The sequence below is a fragment of the Nicotiana tabacum genome, chromosome 9 (assembly GCF_000715075.1).
Source record: "Nicotiana tabacum cultivar K326 chromosome 9, ASM71507v2, whole genome shotgun sequence".
NCBI lineage: Eukaryota > Viridiplantae > Streptophyta > Magnoliopsida > Solanales > Solanaceae > Nicotiana > Nicotiana tabacum.
Window position 1 is genome coordinate 128071517 of NC_134088.1, and position 20589 is coordinate 128092105.

The 20589-nt window shown below is 39.4% G+C and overlaps 2 protein-coding genes across 6 annotated transcripts; one reads left to right on the forward strand and one right to left on the reverse strand.

Moving 5' to 3' along the window:
• Positions 1-1564: 1564 nt before the first annotated feature.
• On the forward strand, positions 1565-4895 carry LOC107829708 (uncharacterized). 5 transcript variants are annotated; one of them, XM_075222297.1, is made up of 3 exons: positions 1565-1876; positions 2669-2906; positions 4228-4895. In XM_075222297.1, the coding sequence occupies exons 1-3, from the start codon at positions 1825-1827 to the stop codon at positions 4286-4288; spliced, it is 351 nt and encodes a 116-aa protein (XP_075078398.1). In that variant the 5' UTR covers positions 1565-1824; the 3' UTR covers positions 4289-4895. The 5 variants fall into 5 exon arrangements, with proteins under 5 accessions (XP_075078398.1, XP_075078400.1, XP_016512660.1 ...); XM_075222299.1 differs by having other exon boundaries at positions 1574-1849; XM_016657174.2 differs by having other exon boundaries at positions 1582-1849; positions 2520-2906.
• A 736-nt stretch (positions 4896-5631) lies between these two features.
• Positions 5632-8529, reverse strand: LOC107829703 (uncharacterized). The gene has a single exon (XM_016657168.2). It carries the CDS (start codon positions 8259-8261, stop codon positions 5811-5813), a length of 2451 nt encoding a protein of 816 aa, XP_016512654.2. The 5' UTR covers positions 8262-8529; the 3' UTR covers positions 5632-5810.
• Between the last annotated feature and the right edge of the window lie 12060 nt (positions 8530-20589).

The window sequence follows — 20589 nt, forward strand, 5'->3', positions numbered from 1 at the left end:
ATTTTCATTTCATATCCTAAACTGGCCCCCACCTTCATCGCAATGCTATATAAACAAGTGGCCTGCTTTAATTATTCATGCATAGTCATAATATTTGTGTAACTACTGAATATAATACCATTACCAGTGGGGAAGATTTTCATATGAAGTACAAAGAAAATGTAAAAAAAGAGATAAATTTGGTCACTAATCTCATAAGCATCGGACTACAATTTCCTTTTTTTTTTTTTTTTTTTTTGCTCTTCGCAGCTTAATAAAAGACCACAATTCTGCTCATGTCAACCAAGGAAAAAAAGAAAAAGAAGAAGAAGAAGACTACAACCCCACTAGCCATTCTCTCATCAGAAATTGTACACCTTACTAGTTTCAACTAAATAACTTCTTTTAGCTTTTTTGTCATAAGAGAAAGAAATCAATATTGTCTAGTATAAATAGCGTGATCAGTAGCTCTAGCTTGCACGAAATGATATTAATCCCCAAATGGTAACAACATGAGAAATGAATCTAAATTTAGAGAAAAGCCAAAAGTAAACAAGGGCGTAATAAATGGCTATATATTGTATGAAAATGATATCTATTGCCAAAAGGAAAAAGAAAATAATAAAAAGCTATATGGGAAATGAATCCAAGAAAACCAAAGATTAATCAAGTAGTCTACTTTGAAATATTGCCAGGACAGGAAAAAGTGTATTGATAAACTATTGTCTGCCTTTCTAAAGTGAGAGCAATGGAGGCAATGAAAAAGTTTTGGCCCCAAGAACCGTTAAAAGGTTATTTGCCCGTCCATTAATTAAGGAGAAGAAACCAGTGCAATATCCTTAATTGCTTTTCATTTTTATTTTTGTGTGTTTGGTACGATCCTGAAAAATGAGTGATTTTATCATTTATTTTCTCTTGTTTCGTTGGTGAGTGAAGAACTTTTTTCAAAAAATTTTTTTTAGTATTTATTTAGAGAGTAGAAAATATTTTTTTAAAAAATAATTTTTTATGATACTTTCCTTAACACTTCCCCTCAAGGTTATGCTCTATAAAATAGTTTGCCTTTCAAAGTAATACTTAGATTCTTTTCTTTTGTTCACTGGCTTCACACAAGGTTGCATAACCCACCAATCGAATTCGAATGCCTTGATATGCTATATATTCATCAACACTCAAGTAAATATAGATATTATAAAATGTAAGAAAAAAAAGGTTCTGTCGAAAAACATTTTAAATGAAGTCAATATGACCAAGAAAAGAAAGGAAAACTAAAAAGAGGAAACACGAAAGTTAAAGTAAGGACTATATATATATATATATATATATATATGCAAGACCTTGGATATCAATCTGAAGACTTCTTGTATTGTTTTAAGTCACAAATCTCATTATCTTATTACCCTTAAATAAATATATAACTTAATAATAAAGTTGGTTACGCTTACTTTTAAAGTGGGGTTACATCATGCAAACCACTATGTATCTTTTTTAGTAAAACTCTAACATTGTCTTTGGTTGTTTGCATATATTCTTCTTTTTCTTGTACAATATCTTGTCTTGTTGACCTAATCTTCCCAAGACCTTGTTGAAGATCCCTATTCATTTCTTTATTTATAAGCTTTGTTTGTTTGTACTTTGTACAAAGTTCCAAGTTATTTATAAATCACACATGAGTGGATGTTCACAATAAATATTATTATCATGGTGGTTGGTGACAATTTAATAGAAAAAAGAAATAAGAAAAGACTTACTAACACCACAAAGAAAGCAGCTTTCAATTTCAAAAGGGACATCTCAGTATTTTTTGTGTGGTAGTTTAAATAAACAGGGAAGGGTACAGTTGCCATGTTTTGGAGTGTTATGAAATTTGGTATGCATCTTCTTCATAAATCAGCCGGTAGTTTCTTCCAGCTAAGCTTTACCTTACTTTTTGTTCCTTCTGATACTTAACTCAAGCTTCAGATAGAATTCTTCTGCCTTCCATTATTTGGATTTGGTTTTTCTTTGGGAGGAAGTGGATGTTTTGTGAAGTGAATGAATCACATCAATGAATCATCAGAGGGTAGGACAGTCATTTCACCATTAGATGGAAGCACCTTTGTTTTCTCTCTCTTAAAAAGTAGTATGTAACTACAAGACACGTCCCTTTCTTTTCATTAAAATAAGTCTCAAGAATAAAAAACAAATACAGAAGCAGAATTTCTGGACATTATGATGATTGATTGAGAGGTGTTCATTTTACAATCAGAACCCTTCCAAATTCCAAAACTATTGCTTCTTGGTTCTGCTTCTTTCTTTAAATATATACACTAGTTTTGTTTTCTATTTTATTTTCTTCTGCTCAGTAGTTTTTTTTTCTTCACTTGGATGAAGCACAAGAATTTTCTGCTGGATTTTGGAATTTGGGACATCATTATTTCCTGTGTACAAAGTGTCAGTTCAAAGTGTAATTGGATTAATTAATTGTTTCTGTTATGAAAAATTGGTTGTTTCAATTGCTTTATGAAGTCAAAGATTGGATCTTTTTTGAATTCTACTAGGTGGGGTTGTTTGCAATGGGCTGCTACTGGTCATTCTTGAGATGAATTATTGATGAAGGAAAGCAGTTTGATGAGGGTTTTGTTCTGCAAAATCCATTGTCCATTTATTTGCTTCTGTAAACCCTCTGCTGCTCATCTTTACACTTCAGGTCCATTGAAACTGGAAAGTGGCCCACATGTCACTCCAACACTTGTTTCTGATCAACAATCTGTTGCTGCTGAGGTCAAAGAAGAGAGTCCTTTAGATGGAAACCAACTTCCTGAAAATGATCTTAAAAGCTGTATTAGGAAAAGCCCTAATTCTTCTAAGGAGATTGGCAAGAAGAGAGTTCAATGGATGGATAACATAGGGAAAGAACTTGCTGAGATCAAGGAGTTTGAATCCAGGTATGTTCTTGCTGAGAACAGCATTACATTTGGCTCTACTTTGATCAGCTTTTTTGCACAAAAAATGTTTCTGCTCAATTGAGGTGAGTTGTTAATTCTGTTATTGGGGTTTAAATTAAGGGGTAAATATGACAAAATTTGGAGAATATAGATCCAGGTTGTTGGATTTACTTAGATATATTATTGAGATCTATCTGCTTGAAGTTTGAACATCTTTGATTTCTGAACAAAATAAAGACCAAATAGAAATTAGGCATGTGATAGGAATATGAAGTTCTGCGCAGAACAATTTCTAGTTGGACATGGGACGTGAGTGAACAATGATAAGTACAGTACTAATGTGCAATGCCTGTGTTTTGCAGTCTAGGATTTTTGTTACTTTCTTTGCCTATACTAAACGAGTATGAGGCTTTTTGAATCTGGGCTGGGGAGAGTTAAAAGGGTGTGATTAGAAAGTTGCATTGATTGCCATGACTAAGATTCTATGGGTCATAATGTTGAACTGGAAGACGTAATAAGATTCTACAGGTCATAATGTCGAACTGGAAGATGTGTGCCTTCGAATTGGCTCACGATGGTACTCAGTCAAGCTATGACCCAACTGAAGCGCGTTTGACTCAATTTTAGGTTATATTTTATGCTAATATAAAGTATTTGTCGAGTAAGCTGTTGGCGAGATTTTCTAGAAAGTACAAACAGCTTTCTAGCCATTTAAAACTATTAACTGCCTGCCTCATTAATGATAAGTGGAGATGGTGTCAAGTTCTGAGCTATTTAAAGCCCGTTTAGTGCAGTTTTGTAGAACAGGATTTACGGCTTAGAATTTAAAAGCTATTTATTGAGCTATCCTTAAGTGAATTGATCTTGTGCAATTAGTTGATTGGACATGAAGATGGAAATGGCATGTACAGGCATTGGTACAAATGCATTCTAATCATATGAAAGAGGGAATGCTTACTTCTCCAGGAATATAGTGAAACACATAACGATCTAACCATTCAGAAACATAAAATTAGTGGCTGCATTCCTTCTGTTACAGACTAGACTTAGAGAAGCATGATGTGATGTCACATTTAGTACCAAAATTCTGTCTGTCTGCTTTCCTGATGGATGGATTTTCTTTACATCATGCTAGAGAAATTAGGAGCCTGAAAGATTTCGTTGCTTCTTTTATGAAAATAAATTAGATGAATTAATACTCCATTAGTAATTTCCTTTTCACTTTTGTAGTTGTGTTCTGTCTAAATCCTATTTCAGTTTAATTCCCTCTTGGGTTGTTCCTTTAATAGTAAGCTAACTGTTAAGATGATGTTATCTGCAGTGAAACGGGGGATACTGACACTGAAGAGGAGACAAGACATTGTCTATGCATTATTCTTTGATGCTGCTCAACCAGCTTCTTCCTGAAACTACTTCCAAAGTAGGGCTGCAGTTTAACCTAACAGAAGACAATGAGGAATTGACTTCATGTGCACGGGAACTTTGTTCATGATTAGAAAAGTTACAGGCGCTAAAGTCACTCATCTAAGCATGCTTCCATCAGAATTGCTATTCTTATTGCATTTACATCGAGAATTTCTTCCATGCCGTGCTTTAGTAGAAGCGGAGTTGATGCTGTCATTTCAAAGCTAGACTCCTCATTTGAGTACATTTCATTATCCGGGGAACATCCTACACGGGAATGAAGGTTGTTCATGTATCACTTTCCTGCCATTGCGGATCGTGATCACTTCAAGCTTCTTATGTGAGAATTCATGTCAACTGACAATTGTTCCCTGTTGTAAACACGTGAAGCTTTTATTCTTGCTTGATTCTTCTGAGCAATAAAACCACACACAAACTAACTGTTTTCTCCTGCAGTAAGTTTTCTGGTTCTAGCATCTGAAGGCTACTGAAAAAGCTGTGCGCACAAATGTTGAACTATAAAGAACAAGCAGCATGTATTGTTTCTGTTGTTTTCTCCAAATAATAAACTTTGAATGAGTTTCAGCTTTGTAGACCAATAATATATTGTGCATCAGTGAAACTGCTTTTGATCATGAAAGGAATATTAGAGGGATAAACAAGCTTAACTTTGAAGATGTAACAAGTTATAATTCCTCTTCATTCTCACAAACAGATTGCCGCCAATGATCAGCTTTATCAGTAAAATCAAATAGTTCATGTAGTAATTTTTTTTTTCTTTCAAAAAAGAGCTTAGGCTGCGATATATATTTTTCTATTGTATTATAAGCTAAGAAGTACATCTTTTGTCGGCGGAGAAGTATATGAAGATCTTGCTGGTTTTTCTTCAGAGTAAGATTTCTTATCTCTGACGGGTTGTTTTGTATTGTTTCCTGGAAAGTCAAGAATTTGGAGATTTCTAAAGCTGCAAATGCTTTAGATTGCTCATTTCAATTTCATGTTTGGCTGATCTGCTTCTCGCGGCATATCATTCCTTTCTTTTTCAGTTGAGATTTTACAACTCTTCCATTTTTGTAAGCAATTAGAATGATATTTAGGATAATTAAACATAGTGGTAGACATAAGCCTTGCTTCAGTAGACACATATACTAGAACCATATTAGGAAAAGAAAAAGGCAATTTTACTGACCTGGATAGGCCATTAAAATCTTAGTGGGTTAGGAGAGTTTTTGGTTTCGAATTAGCACTCAAGTCTATTGTTTTTAGCACTCAAATGCAACCTCATAGCCATCTCAAGGTACCCCAAAAAGGAAAAAGAATGTACTCTCATAATGGAAATATTTATTAGTAAAATTATGCAGGAAAGGTTCCACTGCAGCTGTGTAAGAGAACTGAGGCAATTACTCTTCCCGTCATTATCTATACTATCCTAATTCTCTGCTGCTTCTTGATCTGTACTATGTATCTTCAAGGGAATCACCAATTTAAAGTGCAACTGCTTCAGTTCCGAGCGTGCCTTCTTAGGAGGCTACGCTGTTGTGTAGGCTTCTTGGGGGTGAAAAGTCCAGTAAGAAATATGACTAAAATTGATACAAGGAAACCAACTGGGAATCCTATCCACACTGCTTCCCATGCAAACCATGGCTCTTTGCTCTCATTCTCTGGTTCCATTGCTTGTGGTGACTTGTTTTCAGGACACTGCAGTTGAATTTGGAAGCCACAAAGACCACTATTATTAGCATAATAAGTTGGATCATCCATTGTATCCATTTGGCCACCAACTGGGATTTTACCCTTTAGATGGTTATTGCTGACATCCAGAGTGGTGAGTTGTTGAAGCTTTGTAAAGGATTGCGGTATTGGACCAGAGAGACTGTTGTGAGACAAATCTAAACTCTCAAGATTCTCTAAATTCCCAACAGTTGCTGGAATTTTGCCTTTAAGGCCATTGTAAGAGATGTTAAGCATCTTTAGGCCTCTAAGTTTGCCTATAGAAGATGGGATTTCACCAGAAAGATGGTTTTTTGACAAGTCCAGCCAAGAGTAGATGTCGATGCTGGCACCCGATGACAGACCTTGTACTGACCTCTTCCAGTTCACTATCAGGTCAGTGTATTCAATTGAGAAGGTGAAAATGAATGAAATTGATGAGAACGTACTTGGCGTTTCAATCATTCCAACTAGATTTCCGACCTCTGAAGGGATACTTCCAGTGAAGCTGTTGTGTGACAAGTCAAGTATTTGAAGCTTACTTAAGTTGGAAATGCTACAAGGAACTGAACCTTGTAGGAAATTATTCCTCAAATTCAAGCTTCTAAGTGTGGACATTTCTGAGATAAAATTTGGGAATTCTCCTGTGATTCTGTTGTCATGAAGATCAAGATGCTCAAGCATGTAAAAATTGGTCAGGTTCCTCTTCAAACTCCCTGAAAAATTGTTTCCCCCTAAGGCTAAAATTCTGGTTTCTTGTGAAAAGGTTAGAGGAACATCACCGGAGAAGTCATTAAAGGATAAGTCAACATACGCAACAAAAGAAGTTGGATCAAAAAATGGAATTGTGCCAGAAAGTCTGTTCTTTGACAAGTCCAACAGTAACAAGCGATAAATATTGGTGATGGAGCTCGGAATTTTTCCAGAGAAACTATTCTCAGCCAATATGAGAACCATAATCGTGGTAGCATTACCCATGTTTTCTGGCAGCTCCCCCGAAAACCTGTTTCTTGAAAGGTCAAGAAGAGATAGACTTCTGGAATGGAAGAGACTAGGAAGGAGAGAACCTGTTAGATTGTTATCTGACAGAATAATAGTTCCAAGTTCCATTTCTGCAAGCCACTGAGGGAAAGTTCCTACGAGCTTGTTGTCACTCAAATCCAAGTAATCAATACTTCTTTGTGAAGAAATCCATTCTGGGATCGGTCCTACAAGGCCGCAAGACTGAAGGGACAGTCCAGATAACATGCATTGAGGCACTATCTTGGCATTGTTGTTCCATTTCAATGCATTTTTTCCAAGAAACAGATTTTTCAGAGCCTTCATGTGGAATAACCAAGATGGAATCTCTCCAGTAAGCATATTGTTATCCAATTTAAGAGTCTCCAATTTGGTCATGTTCTTTATTGAACTTGGAATGACACCAGTCAGCTTGTTCTTGCTCAAGGCCAAAGTAGACAGATTTGACAAGCTCCCCATCTCAGTTGGAATCTGCTGTGAAAATAGATTTTCCCTTAAATCCAACACTTGCAATCCCTTCAAGTTCAATATAGAAAGTGGGAATCCACCAGAAAAGTGGTTGTTTCTGAGGGACAATTCTTGAATCTTGCTGAGGTTTCCAATCTCCACGGGAATGTTTCCACCAAGAAAGTTGTCATCAAGCTTCAATGTTCTCAACTTTTGAAGAAATCCTACTTCAGGAACCAAAACACCAGTAAGCAAATTCTCACTCAAGTCTAGATATTGGAGGTGCCTTAAGTGAAAAACTTGTGGAGGAATAGAGCCAGTAAAGTTATTCTGCATCAACTCAAGATGAACTAAGTTTCCAAGACTGGCGATCCATTCACCCGGTATTTGGCCTTTTATGTGATTTGAGGACAAGATAAGCATCATCAAAGATTTTATTCCGAAAAGGGGTGCCAAAACAGAAGAACTGACCGCAACAGGTTCAAGAGATTGAAGAGAAACAAGGGAATCCAGATAGAGAGCAATCACAGCTTTAGAATTTGATTTAGAGTCACAAATGACTCTATCCCAAGTACAACAATCGGAGGTGGAATTCCAGTCCTCTAGTGCAAAGCTGAAGAAACCATCTGAAGAAGATGAATTAACAGCAGCATTCTTGAGGAATGCAGATTTAAACTTGAGAAGGGCTTGTTTTTGATCAATTGGACAGCAAAAAGCAGCTCTAAAGAAACTAAGAAATCCCAGTGAAAGAAGCAGTAGGCATAGTTTAGTCATGGTTGGTTCGAATACTCTTTGAAATATTCTTTTGTCAAACTATCAGTTCTTTTTCTTCAAGTAAGGCATTAATGAGCACAATATGGTTTTATAGGAAGATAATTTTGCCCATACTAGTTGAGTCAATGGATTGTGTACGGAAATCACAAATCAGTTGCCTTTCTAGTTGATTAGAATAGGAGTCAAGTCATTCTAGTGGTTAGGTGAAGTCAAATGAATTGAGTATTACAGTGACAAATCGTTCTTTGTGGTTGACTATAGGGTGGTAGCTAGTCATTGTAGTGATTAAAGTCAATGTGGCACTAGTGTTTTTGGTCTGAAAATAGAATATAAACAAGTGAAGATCGTTTGGCTTGCTTTTGGTGAGCAATTTTGACTGGTTATCTCTCAGCATTGGGATTTTCCATGGACGTTAGAAAAATTTACATCATTCTAATATTTTGGGTATTTTATAGGTGTAACTTTCACAGACCCCTTGAGGTTCCAAAAACTAGCAGTTAGTCCCTTGAGATTTGAGAAAGTGGCATATACATCCTTTTGTGTTAGAAGTAAGGCTGTCCAACGTGACGGGACGGGACGGAGCTGTCCAACGTGACAGGACTGTCCCGTCCCGGTCCCGTCCCGCGTCCCATCCCACTTAATTCTAAACGGGATGGGGCCATGTTAAACGGGACACGGGATGTACATTTCGTCCCGTTTGTCCCGTCCCGTCCCGCCTGTCCCGCTTCCTTTTTTTTTTTTTTTGAATTCTAGTCGTTGGGCAACGGCTCCAGTTGCTTACAAAATTTTAGAAAATTTTTATTATGCTACAAAATAATTTTCTGGTATATATTATCCTACTGTTACACAAATATTATGGTATATTTATGGAATTTCTGTTGTATTTGGTAAGTATAAAACTAATCCAACTAATGCACCGGCCATTAATGAAATGATTGCAAAATTTTAAAAGTATTTTTTCCCTATTCCCCAAGTTTATTTAATTTCTACTATACTTAACACATCTTTAAAATTAAGAGGTGCAAAGGGACTTCTTCGTAAAATTTATGAGAATTTAGCAATTCAAGAAAATAAACAACCATCTCTTGAAGACTGCCAAGCTAACATATATTCTTATGTTAGAATTTAGATCAATATTTGATAAATATAAATCTATGGAAACAACATGTGGTGAAACTGCTTCTTCTACTTCTAAGTCTAGAGTAGAAGTTATATGGGAAGATATGGATGATATAACAGGTTTTGATTCCTCTATTGATGATGAACTTGATTCTTATCTTAATCAAGGATTGGAAAGTATTAAAGACGAAGAAGACAACGAACAACTTTTGGCATGGTGGAGGGAGCGTGACAAGACTTTTCCAACACTTTCAATAATGGCCCGAGATATCCTTGCTATTCAAGCATCATCAGTAGCATCAGAGAGTGCTTTTAGCGCGACAAGATTTCAAATCAGAGATCATAGACATTCATTAGCGGAGTACAACCTAGAGATTTCCGTATTATTAAGAGATTGGATTAATTTAGAAAGAAGAAATTTTGGTTTTGAAAAATTAACCACTAGGGAAGAAGAAGAATACAATAAGATACTTAGCACTGGGAGAGATGACGATATTGAACTCATGGAACATCAATCAACATTGCCAATTCTAGAACAATGTCCGAGAGAAATTATAAATAAGTTACAACGAAGTTATATAGGAGTTTACAAATATTAGTATGATAATTTGTAATTGGCTACTAAGAGGCCTAGTTCAAATAGAACCCTTCCTAGAAGGTGGCTGCGTAGAGCCGTAGATTAGGTACTCTTCAAAAGAATTATATTTGTACGTGAGATTTGAAAGTTCTATTAATAAAATAAAAGGCTCTAAGCGTTGAATTATTTTTATGAATTGTCTTACACTCTTACTTAATTACTTAATGGCTTAAAATTATATTAAATAAATTATAACTCTATTATAAATTTATAATTTCTAGAATATTTCATTACAAGTCTTTTGTTTTAATATTTTATAATTCTTTACTTAGTTTTCTAATTTTCGTTTAATTTTTTAAGTTTATTAAATAAGTCAAAAAAATAGTTGTTGCAAACTTTAAAAACTTAGTCATTGTCAAAAGAATAGTCATTGCCAAACTCAATGCTTAAATATTTTTTTTTTTTAAAACGACACTTAAGGCCCGCGAACCCGTCCCGTCCCGTTTGTTAGCGGGACGGGATGGGCCTACCGTCCGTCCCGTCCCGTCCCATCCCGTTTGTTAGCGGGACGAGATGGGCCTACCGTTTCGTCCCGTTTGTCCCATCCCGCCACCGTCACGACTAAATATCGTCTCGTTCCGTCCCGTTAATTTTGTCCCGTCCCGTGCCGTTGGACAGCCATAGTTTGAAGTTGAAGAACATACGAACTATGCCTATTTGTACTTGACCTTTATTTTTTATTTAGCAAAAAATTAGAACTAAACATGATCAAGACAAGATGGAACTGTCTGCGCCAATTTGACTTTTTTATACAACGACTTTCAAGGAACAACGGAAAGAAAACAAAACAAAAAGGATTATGTTATAAATATATTATATTATGGATGTCCATTTAATATTTCGTTGTAAATAAGCTTCCTGAAAAAGTTTATACATATGGGGCTCAGTCGTAAATATGTTTATCTATTTAGTACTCTATTGGAAATAAGCCTCATGAAGAATCTTATCCTTTCGGTACTCCGTTATGGATAAATATTACCTCCGGTAGATGATTATCTATATCTGGTACAATGAGCTTATCCTTTCGGTACTCCGTTATGGATAAATATTATCCCTGGTAAAAGAGTTTCTATATATGGTACAATAGCAGCTTACAGTAGCAGCTTACACAACAACTTCCTTTCTTCTATAAATAGAGGAGATTTCAGTTCATTATATACATCAGTTTGAAATTGAATAATATATCAGTTTTCTCTATACTTGTCTTTACTTTACAGTCTTTATTTTATAATATGTTATGTCACGACCCGAAATTTTTCACAGACGGGACTGTGATAGCGCCTAATATTTCACTTGTTAGGCAAGCCAATATTAGAGAATCATTAACCAATTTCTTATTTCTATTCAATAATTAACAATAATGAACTAAGATAAAATATAATAAGTGCAGAATATCATAAAACTGTATTAATTACTACCACCTGGATCTGGAGTCACAATTCACGAGTGTTCTAGAATTTACTACAAGTAATAGTTTGAAAGAAATACAACTGTCTAAATGAAAGAAACAATATAACAGAAAAGATAGACGGGGACTTCAAGGTCTGTGAACGCCGACAGATCTACCTTGAGTCTCCGGACAGCGGACCAATAGCAAAATCTCGATCAACCCGAACCGGTATCAAAATCTGCACAGAAAGTACAGAGTGCAGTATCAGTACAACCGACCCCATGTACTGGTAAGTGTCGAGCCTAACCTCGGCGAAGTAGTGACGAGGCTAGGACAAGACACCCACAAAAAACCTGAACAGTATAATCATGCCAGTGGAAATAACCACCAATACAGAACTAAAACATAAAATAATGGGAAAGGGACATGCAGTGGGGGATTTCAATATAAGGAGTGAGAATAACGAAAAGATAGAATTAAACAGCAATCAGTAAGCAAATCAAACAATTAAAACCGTAAGGAAAACTGTACGGCATCACCCTTCGTGCTTCTACTCTCAACCTCACCAAATAATAAATAAGACTGCACGACATCACCCTTCGTGCTTTTACTCTCTTCCTCACAATATAAATAATTCATGCACGACATCACCCTTCGTGCTTTACATTCTTCCTCACCATATAAATAAATCATGCACGACATCACCCTTCATGCTTTACACTCTTCCTCACAATATAAATAAATCATGCACGACATCACCCTTCGTGCTTTACACCCTTCGTGCTTTACACTCTTCCTCACAAATCAATATTTCATCAATGATTACTTTCACAATTTAACATCTCAACCTCGAATCAATATTTGTAATCTTATCAACCTTGGTGGAACTGGATACAAGTCTCCCAACATTTCAACAACAACAATAAGCATGGATAACAAGATTTAAGACTACAAATTTGCAAGAATGGAATTTCATTCGCATGCTATGACTCGACCACAACGCATAGATGCTCGTCACCTCAACTATACATCGTATTCAACAACAAAACACATAGCAAATACTCACACAATACCTATTCCCTCAAGCCAAAGTTAGACACATCACTTACCTCAATTTCGCAGGCCACTCACTGCTCAAGTACCGCTTTTCCTTTAGAATTCACCTCCAGCCCACTCGTATCTAATCATAATTAGTTTAATATCATTAATTATCGCTAAAGGAATCAACTTTAATGCATAATTACAGTATTTTCTAAGTTTTCCCAACAAAAGTCAAAAATCGCCCCCGGGCCCGCTTGGTCTAAACTCGAGGTACGGACCAAAATTCATTTACCCATTCTCCCCCGAGCCCGGATATACAATTGATTTTGGAATCCGACTTCAATTCGAGGTCTAAATCCCCAAATTTTGAAATTCCTAAGTTCTACCCCAAAATCCTAATTTCACCATAAAAATTCTAGATTCTAGGTTGAAATCTTGTTATAAGATGTAAAAGATTGAAAGTAAAGAGTTAGGAATCACTTACCTATGATTTGGGGAAGATTTGGTCTTTGAAAAATCGCCTCTTGAGGTTTAGGATTTGAAAAATTGAAGAATGAATGAAAAATCCCGTCTTAGTCTAAAGTTATCAGCTGTGGATGTCGCATTTGCGACCTGAGCTTCGCAATTGCGAAGCTCACAAATACGAAGGAGTCATCGCAAATGCGAGAACCTTCACATTTTCGCTGCCTTCGCAAATGCGAAGGGTATGTCGCATTTGCTACAATTGGCCCATCGCAATTGCGGGTAGAAGTTCGCATTTGCGAACATGCCCTTCCCAGACCCCCTTCGTAATTGCGAAGATAAACTCGAAATTGCGAGAAGTGCTGGCCTAGGCTTTCTTCGTAATTGCGATAAAAACCTCGCAATTGCCATACTTGCTTGGTTCGCATTTGCGAAGCCTGATCTCGCAATTGCGAGATCAGAGGCCTGCTACAGACACTAGTTACACCAGAAAAGTTCTAAGTTCCAAAATCACTTTGTAGCCTACCCGAAACTCACTCGAGCCCTCGGGGCTCCAAACCAAATATGCACGCAAGTCTAAAAATATCATACGAACTTGCTCGTGCGATCAAATCAATAAAATAACACCTAAAACTATGGATTTAGCACCAAAACTCATGAATTTTTCTAGAACATTTCAAAACTACTATCTTCTCAACCGGATGTCCGAATCACGTCAAATCAACTCCGATTTCTACCAAATTTCACAGACATGACTTATATATTATATTAAACCTATACCGGGCTCCGAAACTAAAATACAGGCCCGATATCAACGAGATCAAACATTAATCAATTTCTTTAAATCCATAGAATTTCAGTCTTACAATTTTCATCAAAAATTTATTTCTCGAGCTAGGGACCTCGGAATTCGATTCCGAGCATACCCCTAAGTCCCATATTTTACTACGGACCTTCCAGGATCGCCGGAACATAGATCCGGGTCCGTTCACTCAAAACATTGACCAAAGTCAACTAAAAATCATTTTTAAATTCCAAAAATTATTACTTCATAAATTTCCACATAAAGGCTTTCCGGATTTATTCTCGGACTGCACACACAAATTGAGGTGAGTAAAAGTAAGGTTTTTAAGGCTAACGGGCACAGAATAGAGTCTTAATTGACAAGATGACCTTTTGGGTCATCACAATCTCCACCTCTAAAATAAACGTTCGTCCTCGAACGGACATAGAAAAGTACTTGAACTGGCGAACAAGTGGGGATATCTACTCCGCATGTCCGACTCGAACTCCCAAGTAGCTGCCTCAATAGGCTGACCTCTCCAATGCACTCGAATTGAAGGGTGACTCTTTGACGTCTACTGACGAACCTGCCAGTCTAGAATGGCTATCGGCTCCTCCTCACAAGTCAAATCCTTGTCCAATTGGACAGATCTGAAATCTAACACGTGGGACGGGTCACCATGATATTTTCGGAGCATAGACACATAGAATACCGGATGAACTGAGGATAACCCTGGAGGCAACACAAGTCTATAAGCTACCTCCCCCACTCTCTCGAGGATCTCGAATGGCCCGATGTACCTAGGGCTCAACTTGCCCTTCTTCCCAAATCTCATAACACCCTTCATGGGCGATACCTAGAGTAATACCTCTCCTCGACCATGAATGCCACATCACGAACTCTACGGTCGGCATAACTCTTTTACCTGGACTGAGCTGTACAAAGTCGATCCTGTATAATCTTGACCTTGTCCAAGGCCTCCTGAACTAAATTTGTACCCAATAACCGAGCCTCCCTCGGCTCAAACCACCCAACTGGTGACCTGCACCGTCTACCATATAAGGCCTCATAGGGAGCCATCTGAATGCTTGACTGGTAGCTATTATTGTAGGCGAACTCTGCGAGGGGCAAGAACTGATCCCAAGAAACTCCAAAGTCTATGACACAAGCGTGGAGCATATTCTCCAAGATCTTAATAGTACGTTCGGACTGCCCGTCCGTCTGAGGATGGAATGCTGTGCTCAACTCAACCCACATACCCAACTCACGCTGTACTGCCCTCCAAAAGTGCGAGGTAAACTGCATACCTCGATCAAAAATGATAGACGCGGGCACACCGTGAATACGTACGATCTCACGAATGTAAATCTCTGCCAACCGCTCCGAGGAATAGGTAACTGCCATAGGAATAAAACGCGCTGACTTAGTCAGCATGTCCACAATGACCCAAACTGCATCGAACTTCCTCTGAGTCCGTGGGAGTCCAACAACAAAATCCATAGTGATACGCTCCCACTTTCACTCAGGAATCTCAAACCTCTAAAGTAAACCACCAGGTCTCTGATGCTCACACTTTACCTACTGGCAATTTAGGCACTGAGCTACATAGGCAACTATGTCTTTCTTTATCCTCCTCCACCAATAATGCTGCCGCAGGTCCTGGTACATCTTGGCAGCGCCTGGGTGAATAGAATACCGAGAACTGTGAGCCTCCTCAAGGATCAACTCACGAAGCCCATCCACATTAGGTACACAAATACGACCCTGCATCCTCAAAACTCCGTCATCTTCAACAGTAACCTTCTTGGCACCACCGTGCCACACAGTGTCTCTAAGTACAAGTAAATGAGGATCGTCATCGTGCCGATCTCTGATGCGCTCAAACATAGAAGACCGAGCAACTGTACAAGGTAGAACACGACTGGGCTCAGAAATATCCAACCTCACGAACTGGTTGGCCAAGTACTGAACATCCAATGCAAGCGGTCTCTCACTAACTGGAATATATGCAAGGCTACCCATACTAGCTGATTTTCTACTCAAAGCATCGGCCACAACATTGGCCTTCCCGGGACGATACAATATGGTGATATCATAGTCTTTCAATAGCTCCAACCACCTTCTCTACCTCAAATTGAGTTCCTTCTGCTTGAACAAATACTGCAAGCTACGATGATCAGTGAATACCTCACATGGCATGCCGTAAAGATAGTGCCTCCAAATCTTCAGCGCGTGAACAATGGCTGCCATCTCTAGATCATGAACATGGTGATTCTTCTCGTGAACCTTCTGCTACCATAAAGCATATGCAATAACCTTGCCACCCTGTATCAATACCGTACCCAAACCAATATGAGATGCGTCACAATATACTGTATAAGATCCTGAACCTGTGGGTAACACCAATACCGGTGCCGTGGTCAAAGCAGTCTTGAGCTTTTGAAAGCTCGCTTCACACTCGTCTGACCACCTGAACGGGGCATCCTTCTGGGTTAATCTGGTCAACGGGGCTGCTATGGATGAAAACCCCTCCACAAATCAACGTTAATAGCCCGCCAAACCTAGGAAACTATGGATCTCTGTAGCTGATGTGGGTCTAGGCCAGTTCTAAACTACCTCAACCTTCTTAGGATCCACCTGAATACCCTTCGCTGATACAACGTGACCTAAGAAAGCAACTGAACTCAACCAAAACTCGCATTTTGAGAACTTAGCATATAACTGGCTATCTTTTAGAGTCTGAAAAACGATCCGAAGGTGCTGTTCATGCTCCTATCGACTGTGGGAGTCGATCAAGATATCATCAAAAAAACAACCACAAAGGAATCCAAGTAGGGTTTGAACACCCGGTTCACATACCCATGAATGTTGCCGGGGCATTTGTCAGCCCAAATGACATCACTAGAAACTCATAATGCGTATACCGAGTCCGAAAAGCTGTCTTAAGAACATCGGATGCCCTAATTCTCAACTTATGGTAGCCAGATCTCAATTCAATCTTTGAAAACGCCTTGGCACCCCGAAGATGATCAAATAAAGCATCAATCCTGGGCAATGGATACTTGTTCTTGATGGTGACTTTGTTCAACTGCCGATAATCTATACACATCCTCATCGATCCATCTTTCTTCTTCAAAAACAACACAAGTGCACCCTAGGGCGAGACACTAGGTCTAATGAAGCCCTTATCAAGCAAATCTTGCAACTGCTCCTTCAATTCTTTTAACTCTGGTGGGGCCATGCGATATGGCGAAATGGAAATAGGCTGAGTGCCCGGAGCCAAATCAATGCAAAAATCAATATCCCTGTCGGGTGGCACCCCCGACAGGTTTGCAGGAAATACCTCTAGAAACTCACGAACAACCGGCACCAAATCTATGGAAAGAACCTCCGCACTAGAATCGCGGACATAAGCCAAATAAGCTAGATACCCCTTCTCGACCATATGCCGAGCCTTCACATAAGAGATAACCCTGCTGGTAGAATGAACAAGATTCCCTCTCCACTCTAATCGAGGCAACCCCTGCAAGGCTAAGGTCACCGTCTTGGCGTGACAATCTAATATAGCATGATAAGGTGACAGCCAATGCATCCCCAGTATGATATCAAAATCAACCATGTCGAGAAGTAGAATATCTACACGAGTCTCAAGACTCCCAATGGTGACCACACACGAATGATAAACACGATCTACCATAATAGCATCTCCCACTGGTGTGGACACATACACAGGAGCACTTAAAAATCACGGGGCACAACCAAATAGTAAGCAAAATAGGATGACATATAGGAGTAAGTAGATCCCGGATCAAATAGAACTGAAGCATCTCTACTGCAAACTGAAATAGTACCTGTGATAACAGTGTTAGATGACTCAGCCTCAGGCCTGGTTGGGAAAGCATAACACCAGGGCTAGGCCCCACCACCCTGAACTACGTCCCTGGGATGACCTCTAACTGGTTGGTCTTCACCTCTAACGGCCTGACCTCCACCTCTAACAGTGTGGCCTCTACCTCTGGTTGCCTGACCCCTGCCTCTGGCTGGCTGAGCAGGTGGTGCAGCAACTGGTGCCGGGACTATGGCACGTGAACTCTGATGCTGTGAGCTGCCCGTTTCCTGAGGGCAAAATCTAGCAATGTGCCTCGGATCACCACAAGTATAACATAACCTTGGCTGCTGTGACTGCTGGCCCTGAAACTGAACCTGTCGATCTGAATAACCACCCTGATAACTCTAGAGTGGAGGTGCACTAATAGGAGCTGGTGGTGCACTGTAGGCTAGCTGGTCGGAATAATACATCTGAGGGCCACGACTACCTGAGGCACCGTGGGATGCCTGGAGCGCTGAATGAAATGGCCTGGGAGGATGGCCTCTACAAAAAGTACTCCTACCTCTAGATGAGGCACCACTGAACTCACCGAAATGACGAGGTCTCTTGTCAGACCCTTGACCTCCCTGAGTAAGAACCATTTCGACTCGTCTAGAGACATTAGCAGCCGCCTGAAAATAAATCTCACTCCCAGTCTCCTTAGCCATCTACAATCTGATAGGCTGAGCAAGTCCATCAATAAACCTCCTCACCCTCTCTCTCTAGGTGGGAAGCAGAAGAATAGCATGACGGGCCAAATCCACAAAACGGCTCTCATACTGAGTAACAGTCATACTGCCTTGCTGGAGACGCTCAAACTGACGACGACGCTCCTCTCTCAATGTGATAGGCAGAAACTTCTCTATGAAGAGCTGAGAGAACTAGTCCCAAGTAAGAGCAAGCGACCCAGCTGGTCTGGTCAACAAGTAATCTCTCCACCATTTCTTGGCAAAACCAGCCATCTGAAATGCAGCAAAATCGACCCCATTGGTCTCCACTATACCCATGTTTCGTAAAACCTCGTGAAAGCTGTCAAGATACTCTTGGGGATCCTCTGAAGGAGCACCACTAAAGTGAACAGGAAAGAGGTTGATAAACCTATCTAATCTCCATAAAGCCTCAGAAGACATAGCTGGCCCACCTTCGACCTGTGCCGCAATAACCGGCTGAACTAATCCGACTAGCTAAGCTGTTGGAGCCTGATACTGGGGATCTATCTGCTCTGGAGCAGGAGTGGTAGGAGTCAGAGCTCCTCCTCCAGCATGAGAGTCTGCTGGTGCCATGGGAAATGCGCCAGTCTGGGCCATACTCTCCATAAGGCCCACCAAACGGACCAAAGCGTCCTTAAGTACTGGGGTAGCAATGAACCCCTACGGAACCTGAGCTGGTCCGGCAGGAACAGTCTGGGCTGGAACCTCCTCGTCAATCTCTATCTGAGGCTCCACTGTTGGGGCTGCTACTCGGGCTCTAGGCTGAGCCTTTCCCCTGCCTCGGCCTCTAGCACGACCTCGGCCTCGACCTCTGCCTCGTGTAGGAGCTTCCACTAGAGGCTCTGGCTGCTGCTCAGCTGAGGAAGCGGTACGTGTTCTCGCCATCTGCTAGAGAATATGGGTATAAGAGTTCAATCAGTTTTGAGAAATCAAAATCGCACGACGGAGAAGAATAGAAGTGAAACTTGTTCCCAAACTTCATAGCCTCTGGAAGATAAGCACAGACGTCTCCGTACCGATCCTCCAGACTCTACTAAGTTCGCTCGTGAATCGTGAGACCTAGGCAACCTAGTGCTCTGATATCAACTTGTCACGACCCGAAATTTTCCACCGACAAGACCGTGATGGTGCCTCACATTTCACTTGTTAGGCAAGCCAACATTAGAGAATCATTAACAAATTCCATATTTCCATTCAGTAATTAACAATAATTAACTAAAATGAAATATAATAAGTGCGAAATATCATAAAACTGTATTAATTACTACCACCCGGATCTGGAGTCACAATTCACGAGCATTCTAGAATTTACTACAAGTAATAGTCTGAAAGAAATACAACTGTCTGAATGAAAGAAATAGTATAACAGAAAAGATAGACGGGGACTTCAAGGTTTGTGAACGCCGACAAATCTACCTTGAGTCTCCGGACAGCAGACCAATAGCAAAATCTCGATCAACCCGAACCGGCATCAAAATCTGCACAGAAAGTGCAGAGTGCAGTATCAGTACAACCGACCCCATGTACCGGTAAGTGTCGAGCCTAACCTCGGCGAAGTAGTGACGAGGCTAGGACAAGACACCCACATAAAACCTGAACAGTATAATCATGCTAGTGGAAATAACCGCCAATACAAAACTAAAACATAAAATAATGGGAAGGGGACATGCAGTGGGGGATTTCAATATAAGGAGTGAGAATAATGAAAAGACATAATTAAACAACAATTAGTAAGCAAATCAAACAATTAAAACCGTAAGGAAAACTGCACGGCATCATCCTTCATACTTCTACTCTCAACCTCACCAAATAATAAATAAGACTGCACGGTATCACCCTTCGTGCTTTTACTCTCTTCCTCACAATATAAATAATTCATGCACGACATCACCCTTCGTGCTTTACACTCTTCCTCACCATATAAATAAATCATGCACGGCATCACCCTTCGTGCTTTACACTCTTCTCACAATATAAATAAATCATGCACGGCATCACCCTTTGTGCTTTACACTATTCCTCACAATTCACAGAATCAATAACAACGGATAGAGAGAAGTTTCACAAAGAAATCAATATTTTATCAATGATTAATTTCACAATTTAACATCTCAACCTCTAATCAATATTCACAATTTTATCAACCTTGGTGGAACCGGATACAAGTCTCCCAACATTTCAACAACAACAATAAGCATGGATAATAAGATTTAAGACTACAAATTTGCAAGAATGGAATTTCACTCGCATGCTATGACTCGACCACAACGCATAGATGCTCTTCACCTCAACTATACATCATATGCAACAACAAAAC

Bases quoted from the DNA above. Each gene is read 5' to 3' on its own strand.
- LOC107829708 (XM_016657174.2), top strand. From the start codon at position 2,572: ATGAAGGAAAGCAGTTTGATGAGGGTTTTGTTCTGCAAAATCCATTGT. The intron at 2,907-4,227 runs GTATGTTCTTGC...TGTTATCTGCAG, and splicing joins ATCAAGGAGTTTGAATCCAG to TGAAACGGGGGATACTGACA.
- LOC107829703 (XM_016657168.2), bottom strand. From the start codon at position 8,261: ATGACTAAACTATGCCTACTGCTTCTTTCACTGGGATTTCTTAGTTTC.